Source organism: Octopus sinensis, linkage group LG6 (genome assembly GCF_006345805.1).
Source record: "Octopus sinensis linkage group LG6, ASM634580v1, whole genome shotgun sequence".
NCBI classification, from domain to species: Eukaryota; Metazoa; Mollusca; class Cephalopoda; order Octopoda; family Octopodidae; genus Octopus; species Octopus sinensis.
The window spans coordinates 5,779,972-5,792,357 of NC_043002.1; the positions used below are offsets into that span (position 1 = coordinate 5,779,972).

A 12,386-nucleotide genomic window follows, 5' to 3' on the forward strand; every position below is an offset into this window, starting at 1 on the left:
AGTTAATAACCCCAAATAAAGACCGACTCAGAACACGACAATCCATGCTATCATGGAAACTAGGTATAAAAGGGTGATAATGTTGCTTTCAACACTTTTAAGGTGGATGTAAGAATGATAGTTGGCAGAGAGTTCTTTGGGATGGAATACACTACAGTATATTTCTAGATCAGAGCAGATCTTTGTAGACAAAGATTAAAAAGTTTGTTAATGACTGAGACCAGCTCTAAAGTACAATGTTTGAAGGTAGTCGAACATTAAGGTTGGTGGACATTTTTCCTTTTTTTTTCATGGGACGAAATTGAGATCATGTTCTTTATGGGCCGTACAACATGGTTAACATTGCCCTTGAACAGTTGCAAGTTGATGGTTACAGTAAAAGCATGGGCTAACTAAAGTGTTGGAGAAGTCATTGTTAATGGCTGTCTCCATCCATTGCCTTTGAGATGTTGAAATGAGTGAAATTCTCAGCATTAGCAGAGTCAGAAGGATTGTTCCTTGTGCAGTTGGAGATATACTGTAGCAAGTTTCCTAAGATCAAGAAATATTCTATAGAAAGAGAGAATGAACAATGTGATGAGGATAGGATAAAGCTTTGGGGTGTTCTATTTGAGAAAAATAGCAGAAGTGTCAAGGCTGGTGACCTAGTGGACCTGGTGGCTTTGAAGTAACCTGCTGTTTCTTTCGCACTTGGCACGTGTGCATGCATCTTGGTTTGAAGTTACAGAGTTTTTTTTAGACAAGGAGGTACCGACCAGAAGTAAACATTGAAGTCAAGAGAACTTACAGTTTGTGCAATGTAAAACAAATAATAATAAATCAGTACTATACTCGTCTGGCATCTGTGCCGGTGGCACGTAAAAAGCACCCACTACACTCATGGAGTGGTTGGCGTTAGGAAGGGCATCCAGCTGTAGAAACATTGCCAGATCAGATTGGGCCTGGTGCAGCCTTCTGGCTTCCCAGACCCCAGGTTGAACTGTCCAACCCATGCTAGCATGGAAAGCGGACGCTAAACGATGATGATGATGATGATATACAACACACATTATATGCTGGACACAATGAAAACAACCGTAAAAGTGTGAGAGACATATCTTCTCTAAAAAATGACATTAAAATATTATTAATACACATTCAATACAATGGGATGTGCTTTGAGGGCAACATGGTAGCATTTTCTAAGTAGTTGGGGTTTCTTTGTGTATTTGAAATGTAAAATAAATGTTAGAATATTCGTTTGACTGATTGGCGAGCTGGCAGAACCGTTAGCACGCCGGGCGAAATGCGTAGCCGTATTTCGTCTGCCGTTACGTTCTGAGTTCAAATTCTGCCGAGGTCGACTTTGCCTTTCATCCTTTCGGGGTCGATAAATTTATTTGTCTGTCCTTGTTTGTCCCCTCTATGATTAGCCCCTTGTGGGTAATAAAGAAACATATTTTGTAATTTTGTATTCTAACTGAACGAAGGCAGTGCAGATATATAAACAAGAAACACCTAATCTAGTTTTATTTATTAATTGCAGATCAGTCCTGACCGAGCAAATTTAAGCATCACAAGCGTTCCAGACAGGACTATTCTTCCACCACCACCACCAACAACAACAAAATTATCTGATGTCTCCTTCCTACTTTTTTCTTCTTCCTTTTGTAACCAGTAGGGTGTGATTCGAAAGTGATTTAAACTGCTGTTTCTAGCAGACCTAGTAACACTGTATTAGGCTCTTTCCAGTTACTTCTACAATTTCGGTAATTAACACACAAAATAAACTATATACGAAAATTCTGCGTTATTCCATACAACACTTACTTAAAAAGCCCACAACACCCACTACTGGGGGCGGATAAGAGGAGAGATTGGAAGAGATCGGGGCCACAGTGACGACATTAAAACACAATATCCGGAAACCAGCATCAAACGTTTATGGATTGTAACGGATAAACAAACTAAATTCTCAAGATAATGGAGAAATCTAGTAAAATGAACAAAACAAAAGTGCAAAGAGCTACAAAAAAAATTAACCGATTTTCTTAATTAGAAGCAAGAAAAGTAGGGAAATGACTGATAACTTGTTAAATTTTCTTTTTTCACCCAAGGTCTTCGACGTTTTTGATTTATAGCAGTTGATTGTTAATTAGCCCCAAAGTCAATCCTAATCGAACAGTCTTGAGATTAAAGGCGGATTTAAATTATTTTTGGCAGATATTTCCAGCAGGAGCAGGTCGAGTGATCGCGTAGAGGTTCCCTGTTTGGCTTATTTATATTTATTTCTTTACTACCCACAAGGAGCTAAACACAGAGGGGGCAAACAAGGACAGACAAAGGGATTAAGTCGATTACATCGACCCCAGTGCATAACTGGTACTTAATTTATCGACCCCGAAAGGATGAAAGGCAAAGTCGACCTCGGCGGAATTTGAACTCGGAACGTAACGACAGATGAAATACGGCTACGCATTTCGCCCGGCGCGCTAACGTTTCTGCCAGCTCGCCGCCTATTTGGCTTATTTATATTGTTGGTTTCGAGGAACTAGTGTTGCCCTGACTGGGTCGGCGTGAACTTGTGTGGCTACTGACACAAACGGAACCTCAACTATAATCAACCTGCTACAAGAGATAACACCAAACATTACTAAACTAACAGCCTACAGTCTAAAAAAAAAAGAAAATTGAGACTACATTAGACAGGCGATGTCTGATAAGAGAGAAAAGAAAAGAAACAGGATTGTCCCGACCGACTTCCTTTTTACCAAATGTTTGCTCAAAATAAACAATGCAGGGAGAAGAAGATAAACAACAAATGATTTTTCACTTCAGGTTCTCTCTGCCCCAACTTTAATTGTTATATTAGAGATATTATTCTGATATTTAGCTCAATCATCGATTCAACGAGAACTGAAAATTTAAGTGACAATAATCACAAAATATTCTGTTGTGTCTGGGTAGAGTCATTTTCTTTTTGGGTGCCTTTATTATTTAACACACTCACCGGTAAAATTTCCACTTTTTTCTTATTTTTATTGTCCTAAAATTGTCATTGCATCTTGCAACCTTTCCAATAGTCTTGACGCAACGAAAATTTTAGGAAAATTTTAAGAAAAAGTGGAAAAATTTACCGGTGAGTGTGTTAAATAATAAGGCACAAAAAGAAAATAACTCTCCCCAGACACAACAGAATATGCTTCAACACACCAACTCATATAAAGAATCCCGCAAACCAAATCAAAAAACAAAATCACAAAATAATTTACCTAATAAATAACCAATCGCAGAGTAATTCATCGATAAAAGTGCAAATCGATGGTCAAGATCACCAACAATGCTTCTTAGGTCACAAATACATTTAGGAAAGACGTAAACATCACTTTTTTCCAGTGTTCATATTATTGGTGTGAGTGATATCAAAATATATTTATATACAAGAAATCGTTATGGAAGGACCTTGTTTATTTTGAAAGTAAAGAATTTTCTTTACAAAGAAAGCTAAAATAATCCGAATTTCACTTTCTCTTTTTAGTTAAAAAACAAAAAAACAACTTTGACAGAATTTTGCCGACGCAGAAAAACCTGAATTCAAAGAGAAGAATGGAAATCTCTAGATTCAGGTACCTTACACCCGTTTAGATATATATACAGGGTGTCCACAAAATCTGGGTACAGGGTACTTGAAAAAAATTATTATTTCTTATATTTAATTGTTTATGTTATGATTATATTTACCCCATCTACCCAGATTTCGTGGACACCCTGAATAAAACATAATTAATCCAGGCGGCAGTTTCTAATCTTTGCAATTAAAATACAATTTAACTATTTAACTACAAAGCGACCTCGAAAAGAGAAAGGCATGAATGTCACCACTGCCTCGTTTTTCTCAGACCCAATAAATCCCCGAGCTCTTGAGTTGTGTTAAGGAACTGTTTTATTTATTTCACTGACGGCCAAAACGTGTTTCTAAGACGCAAGATACGGAGAGAATACATAAACAGCATAAGATAATTACTGTTAACCTAATTACACATATTGGACCTATGTACTGTTGTATATATATATACATATATATATATATATATATATATATATATTTACATATATATATATATTTACATATATATATATATATATATTTACATATATATATTTACATATATATATATTTATATATATATGTATATATATATTTGTATATATATATATATATTTGTATATATATATATGTGTATATATACATATCTATATGTATATATATATATAGGTATACAAGTACCATATATATACATATATATATATATATATGGGTTAGCCATATTCAAATGGCAAATATGCGTCACGATATATATATATATATATATATATATAATATATATATATATATATATATATATATATATATTTATATATAGTAAAAGCAATTAAGATTCAAGTGAGTTCCAATGAATTCACATGAATTCGGTACTTAACTTAGATGCACCAGAAATCTATAAGGTATTAACCATAAAATAATGTGGGATGATTATAAACAAGAAAAAAGCAACAAGAATGGATTATATATATATATATATATATATACTAAGTAATTAAGGGTTCAGCAACCCTTAATTACTTAGTATTACTTAAACCTTTCTTGAATGGGTCTTTTACATGCCGAACTCTACTTGGTGAAATTAATGATTATTTCTAAATTAATTAATTTCACCCTTTATTATTTGATAATTATACATATATATATATATATATATATATAGTCGAGATCTTGGAGAAATTAAGGAATCGTTTATAAAACACGGGTGTTTAATCAGTTTTTTTTAAATATATAAATAAAAGAGATTCAACATGATGTACTGGAAATAAATGAGAATAAATATGAATTTGATGGGAGATGTTTTGGTAAAAACCAACCGAAAATAAAATAAATCTGATTTGCAAATAGGGAAGGCCATATATGGATTTTAAGATTGATTTACACGGCTAAATAAATACAAACATAGGTAGATGTTGTTATTGGTGTTGAAAGGTTTCGTTAAGCTTCTTTGTGGATTAAGATTACGTATTAAAAAAAGCGTTTTCGAAAGAGAAAGGAGAAAATATTGGAAAAGAAAACATTGAGAGCTTCTTGGAAAGAAGCAGCGTTATGAGAGAGATTGACAGCAAAGGACGATAAAATGGGATTTATGTGTTGTTTAATGTGACAATCACTGCAGATTTAGAAATAAAAATGTCGTTAAATGTAAAAAAAGTCGATCGGGAAATACCTGGACGAGTATATAAAGGTGTAAAAGGATAAAATATGAAGGCGAAGCACATTACCTCATTGTCGGACGCCATCTTGCGACATATCGTCAATGTCATTTACCCACAATGCATCAGGCACGTTGCGATTTTTGAAAGCAGGATTTTTTTACTTTGGGGAGCAGACAGCTTTTGAAATGCTTCTTACTTAAAACGTTGCTGGGGTTTAATAAGAACTTTGTCAACCCCGAAATAAGAGATCTGTGATCAGAGACGTTCCAGCCGTTACCATCCCGTCTTTAATATTCACTTTTATTAAAAATAACCATAAATGTTGAAATTTTGGGGGGAAGGGTATCTTTTTTTCTTCAGAAAATATTGCTGGTGTTTAATTAAAAATTTTTGTCAACCCCCAAATAAGAGATCTATGATGAAAGACGTTCCAACCGTCACCATCTCGTCTTTAATATTCATTTTTATACTCATTCAAAAATTAAAAATAACCATAAATGGCGAAATTTTGAAAGCAAAATTTACTTTCAGAAGTAAAATTTACTTTGAGAAGCAGACAACTTTCAAATGTTTTTTTACTTAAAACATTGCTGGTGTTTAATAAAAACTTTGTCAACCCCGAAATAATAGATCTATGATCAGAGACGTTCCAGCCGTAAACATCCCGTCTTTATATTCATGCAAAAATTAAATATAACCATAAATTTTGAAAGCAAAATTTACTTTCAGAAGCAGACAACTTTCAAAAGCTTTTACTTAAAACATTGCTGGTGTTTAAAAACTTTTGTCAACCCCGAAATAACAGATCTATAATGAAAGACGTTCCAGCCATCACCATCCCGTCTTTAATATTCACTTTTATACTCATGCAAAAATTAAAAATAACCATAAATGTTGAAAACTTTCAGTTCTCTTCTCTGGAAATCTTGAAATATGAGACATTTGGAAAGAAAAAGTAATTGGTATTCATTTTTTTTATTTTACTGGCTTTACTCAGGGCGCCACTTAGAGGTAGATATCAGGTATAATTACCGGGGAATGGGTACCATCTCTCTCTCTCTCTCTCTCTCTCTCACTCCACACACGCACACACATACATAAACCCTCGTGTATGTATGTATGTATGTATGTATGTATATATGTATGTATGTATGTATGTATGTATGTATGTATGTATGTATGTATGTATGTATATATGTATGCATGTATGTACGTACGTATGCATGTATGTGTGTATGTATATATGTATGCATGCATGTACGTACGTACGTATATATGTGTGTGTGTGTATGTATGTATGTATGTATGTGCGTGTGTATGTATGTATGTGTGTGTATGTATGTATGTATGTGCGTGTGTATGTATGTATGTGTGTGTGTATGTATGTATGTATGCATGTATGAATGTATGTATGTATGCATGTATGTATGTTTGTATGAATGTATGTATGTATCTATGTATGTATGTATGTATGCATGTATGTATGTATATGTGTGTGTATGTATGTGTGTGTGTCTATGTATGTATGTATGTGCGTGAGAATGCAGGTGAACAGTTTGACAGTAACTTAGAAATTTCACTTTCATAGACTTCGACAGACTGACTCGGAGCCAACAAAGGCAAAACTTCAAAGTTACTATCAATCTTTTCTTTGTAAAAATAAATGTACTCTACTTAGATGTATTGATCGATCCTTCATTTAATGTTTGATGTTTATATAAAAATGCATAACAGCCATGCTTGAAACTCTTAACCCTCCATCACTTTTGTAATTATCTTCTGATTAAGAACATATACTCGTGTACAGAAAACTATTTTTCTTTTCGTTCTATTTTTCGTACATACTTATGCACTTATACTCAAGTACATACATACGTACGTATGCACGTGTGTACGTATGATATTTTTACCTTTATTACCACTGCTGCCAACTTGATCGTCCAATGTCACGAGCTGCTTTCTTTTCAATTTCCATACCAACTTAACTCCAGTAAAGACATGAAGGACCTTTTCGCTTTGACCGGTAGATTTTTAAAATAATTTCTTTGTAACTAAACGCTTTTAAACTTCGTATACTGGTAGAATGTGTTTATAAAACATCTTTTTCAGATCTTTTCGCTTTGACCGGCAGAGTTTTAAAGAACAGATAGCTTAAAAACTACAGAATTTTCTCAAGAAAACCAAGAGAAAAAGATGTTTTATGTAACACACTACCAGTATACGAAGTTTAAAAGTATTTAGTTACAAAGAAATTATTTTTAAAATCTGCCGGCCAAAGCGAAAAGATCCGACATGAATATCGCAGTGTCATACATGAGTGTAAATGCAATGATTTATACTAACAGGAAATATTAACATTTTCCCCTGCGTTGATCGCGCATTTATTTTAGGCGAATAGCTTAAGTCAAGGCATTAATGCTATGGCTTCTTTTCTTGAAATGGACTGTACTTTTCTTTGGATAGTACATTTAATCTGTCGCCCAGTTAAACGGTATAGCTTGAATTTGTTTTTCTCCTGGCTAAGCCAGAGGAGAGACAGCGTCTAAAACCCATTTCAGAGTCTTCATGACTGCTGGCTGGGAAAGGAGATCTGTCCCGAATACTTCGAACAGAGTGGATTCGGCTTTTGAGTACCAAGTTCCATGTAGGCTTAGCTGAGGCACAAAGAAAGTCTATTAAACAAAACAGAAACAGACTCTCCAATGGGCTTCCGTACAGTGCTTACATACCAAATTGCAATCACAATGCAATCGTTGACTCAAGGCCATGGTCTAAGGCATTTGCCCAAGTAGCGATGTAGAAGGATCGATTTCGAAGCCGTGTAGCAGCAAGGCAAAGTTATTGACCCCAAAGCCATGCCTGCGACTGGTTGGATACATTCAACTGAGTGTACTCCACTGCGAGCCCTCAGAATATGTCTCAGGGCTGATGATAAGTCGGGAGCTTGAAACGTTGGCTTCCAGCTGTAGTACCCCATCAGCTACGCCCTCTTTCGCCTTCTCCCCTCAGTTTGTGATACCCTTGCGAAGGTCATTGCTGCTACTCTTCTTCCTCTCATCTAATTCCAAATGAAAATAGAAAAAAAAGATGCTTTGTGTATCTAGACTACTTTATCCGATGTATCGTTCTCTTTTTAAGATGAATGGGTGAGGCATCGGAGAGACTTGGCTGCTGTTTCTAGAAATCCTAGTAACAACGCTGAAGTTCCCTCGTTTGCTTGATCTGTGGACAGATGTTGTGGTGTTGGTGGTGGTTTAACCTCTCGGCAACCCAAATCTAAGGCATTGGCAATTTAAGCACACTCAAGAAGCGGTCACAAAGTGTATTGCAAACGGCGGCCTCAAGCTCTCATTAAGCCGATCGCGGGCGAAAATCTCGGCGTTAATAGCAAATATTCAATCAATATCATCGAAAACTGAAGTGGAGAAATGTTCAGTGCAAGTGGCGGCTGAGCATAAGTAGTCGTTCCTGCGAATTGAAGGAAAGATTGCACTAATGAGGTAAACAGCGCCAAAGATAAAGTAGTAATCTCTTGGAAAATCGATTTAACGACTGTTCATTTTGCTCACGTCACTAATATCTTTGGGGACCAATAAACATCACAGCATCGAACAGTTTTCTCCTAAATAAAGAGATGTAGTTTGAAGGTGGGTGCATTGAAACTTCTTGTTTCACAGAGTTCACAGGAACCAAGGGAAATAACTTCCACTGGCAAATGAGAAATGTTAAAACTTCTGTTCTGTGTCGTGAATGCGATTAATCTTGCATTGATACGAAGCGAGTGAACTCGATTTCAGCGTTGAGTGGTAACCATCATTGGGATCTTTTCGGTTTGACCGGCAGGTTTTTAAAATTATTTCCACGTAACTAAACACTTTTAAACTTCGTATACTGGTAGAATGTGTTTAGAAAACGTTTTTCTCTTGGCTTTCTTGAGAAAATTCTATAGTTTGTAAGCTATTTGTTGATTTTTTTCTTCAATTTCAACCAATCAATGACGTCTATTGAGGTGAAAACATTCTGTGCCGTATAAATATGTCCCTCGTTTAAGAAACAGATTAGGTTTATTTACATTTCTGAAGAAAAAAAGATACCCTTTCCCCCACCCCTAACCCTAAAACAGATTGAAATGCAATAGATCGATACCAGGGTCATAATTATGGGTGACAATTTCATGACACCGCTAGAAAAACTGCCGTTCAAACCGAAAAGATCCCATCATTGTGTCAAGAGGAACGGAAAAAGTCAATATTTGCGATATTTGAGCTTATTACTTAATGACATGGGTTATATCCGTCGCTCTGCCGATTCTAAACTTCCAACACCCTTTATGGACAACTGGCCGAAATCCAAAAGCGTAGCTCGAACTGAAAAGCACGGGGAATTGGTGTTAACGTTGCAGCGTAATTTACTTTTGATTAGATAATACATGTGCCAGTGTGTGTGTGTGTGTGTGAGAGAGAGAGAGAACTAATCAGATATGGATATTTGACCTTTAATGTGATATTAAGGTTGTGAAATAGTCATTAATAAATAACGTTTGGTGGATTGCGTGTTATTTTTCATAACGACTGTATTGATATTGTATTCTTTATCATGCATCTTTATTAACCTGGAACATTTGCTTATACATATATACAAGTGTATAAGAGCAGCATTCGAAAGACATCGAATGGAATAAGCACAGGTTTTCACAACAGAATATGCTAAATAGTAATACGAATACAGTTCCTAATTTTTGGTTTCAAATTTTGGCACAAGGCCAGCAAACTTGGGGAAAGCGTAAGTGGATTACATCAACTCCAGTACTCGACTGGGACTTATTTTGTCGACATCGAAAGCATAAAAGGCAAAGTCGACCTCGGTGGAATTTGAACTCAGAACGTTAAGACGGATGAAATGCCACTAAGCATTTTACCCGGCGTGCCAATGATTCTGCCAACTCGTCGCCTTATACAGTTCATGATTATTGAAAACAAATGAATTTGATTGAATGAGAATGCCTTATCACAAAACTGACTGGCATAGCTTCGAGCAGCACCTCGGGTAAGTAAACATAGAAGAGGGTGAGAGGCGACATCACTGCGTTTAATCTAGATGGTTCTACTTGAGGTTCAGTTGGCCAACTTTTTATAACGCCAATCGATCAGGAAATTTGTCGGGAAGAGTCCAGCTCATTTGGTTGCACCAGTTGATCAGACTGGCCGAGTTATGTTCGCGTAGGTGTTTATGTCTCATTTAGAAAATTATGCTGTGGTTCTAAGCTAGAATTCTGAGCCAGGTGGTTTCGAATTTTAGTAGAAGCTTTATTACAAACCCATAACTGGGATGGAACTAGCACTTACACTTGTAGCGTAGCTAGGTGATATCCTCACTGTTTGAGAACTATATTAGAAATGATCTCGTGTTAGATAGCAACCATCTTTGAGTATTTTGACCCTGTTGTGTCCACTACCCTGATTGGTTGACATTGGCGCAGTTTGTCTCTTGATTTATTTCGCACCAGTGTGTAAGCCAACCAATCACGGCCTTCGGATACGGTCCCATGACACAGTCTTTTTGGGGTTTGACTGGAGTCCACCTCAGGTTAATAAAAGGCGCCAGCAAATCACTACTTTTCGTCTTGGGTTCTAGTCCTCAGGACTAACCTCTGACCACAGAGCGACTCAGCCAGTTCCAGCGACAGACAAACAAATCAGCCAGCCATGTTCCTGTTCCAGCCAACGACGACGCTAACATACACTAGCAAGGCAGGACATTTCCACCACCAACGCCTTCATCTCGACGACACCTTTCTCTGCCGTCGCCATCACCATTGTTGTCCTTCAACTTCATTTCATCTCCAGCAACACCAATACGTACACCGCACTCGCTGTTGTGATTTTGACCAAGGTGCACAGCACTACCTGCAAGAATTCCTGTATCAAGGGACCTGGCACAGCATTGAAGCCCCAACCACTACGCGACATGTGTTCAACTGGCATTCTGCCTTGTGACCCCAATATCCTGTTACAGAACTATTGCTATTGTGTAACCTTACTATGAACTGGTAAATTCATCTCTATCTTGTCTAAAAATATCCTGAGAGACTCATTCTATGCTCTGTATTGTATTCTGAGCTGAATTCCAAAAGTGGCAGGAATGCTGGGACCGGTGTATTGCTGCGCAAAGTGACTATTTCGAAGTGGATGATGTTAAAACTTAGCTAAATAAGTTATTTTTTTATTGAATATAACTAGTCTGAGAACCTTTTGATACCGCCTCATATGTATATGTGCGTGCGCGTGTATATATGCATGTTTATTTATTTGATGCACAGGGGTTTAAACAGCTGACTTGCAGTTTCTTGGTTGACTGCACAGGTTAGCAGATTTTGAGGTTATAAGTAATATTACGTAATACTTGCATTCAAACATGTCGTTGTCTACAATCCTCCACATTGTTTGCGCCAATAAAATTTTACTCATAAGGATGTGGGTGCTTTTTTTTACGTGCCACCTGCACAGGTGACACGTAAAAAGCACCCACTACACTCGCGGAGTGGTTGGCGTTAGGAAGGGCATCCAGCTGTAGAAACACTGCCAGATCAGACTGGAGCCTGGTGCAGCCCCTGGCTTCCCAGACCCCGGAAAACGGACGTTAAGCGATGATGATGATGATGATATGGTTAAACTGACATTATAGTAGCAGACACTTGCCCAAAGTACCATGAATTCCCGGTCACAGGACCAAAGGGGTCTTTGCATGGTCATTCGACTTGCTCAAAAGAGCAATCAGTTATCCTCAGATTAGAACTACCGTTGTATATAAGAACAAGACAATTCCTTCTAAAAGGCTGTAGTGGACCTGACTAAAATATCTTTGGTCTTAAGTGCAGGTGTGGTTGTGTGGTAAGAATGTCGCTTCTCAAACACATGGTTCTGGATTCAGTCCCACTGCGGGGTCTCTTGGTCTCTTACTTTTGATCCGGCTCGACACAAATCTTGTAAAGGGATTTGCTTGGTGGAAACTGAAAAAAGCCTGTCGTGTATGTATGTATGTATGCATGCATGTATGTTTGTATGAATGTATGTTTGTATGTATGTGTGTTATGTATGTATGTTTGTATGTATGTATGTGTGTATGAATGTATGAAAAATGTATGT

At 36.8% G+C, this 12,386-nt stretch overlaps 1 protein-coding gene across 2 annotated transcripts in view; it reads right to left on the reverse strand.

The window, feature by feature from the left end:
* LOC115213007 overlaps positions 1-5,386 on the reverse strand; it is a 47,090-nt gene extending 41,704 nt beyond the window's left edge. The window contains exon 1 of one of the 2 annotated variants that reach the window (XM_036503606.1): positions 5,308-5,379. In XM_036503606.1, coding sequence (XP_036359499.1) covers positions 5,308-5,349 — 42 coding nt within the window. In that variant the 5' untranslated portion in view covers positions 5,350-5,379. Of the gene's footprint in view, positions 1-5,307 lie in introns of both variants that reach the window. The other variant, XM_029781904.2, reaches the window with a different exon arrangement.
* Between the last annotated feature and the right edge of the window lie 7,000 nt (positions 5,387-12,386).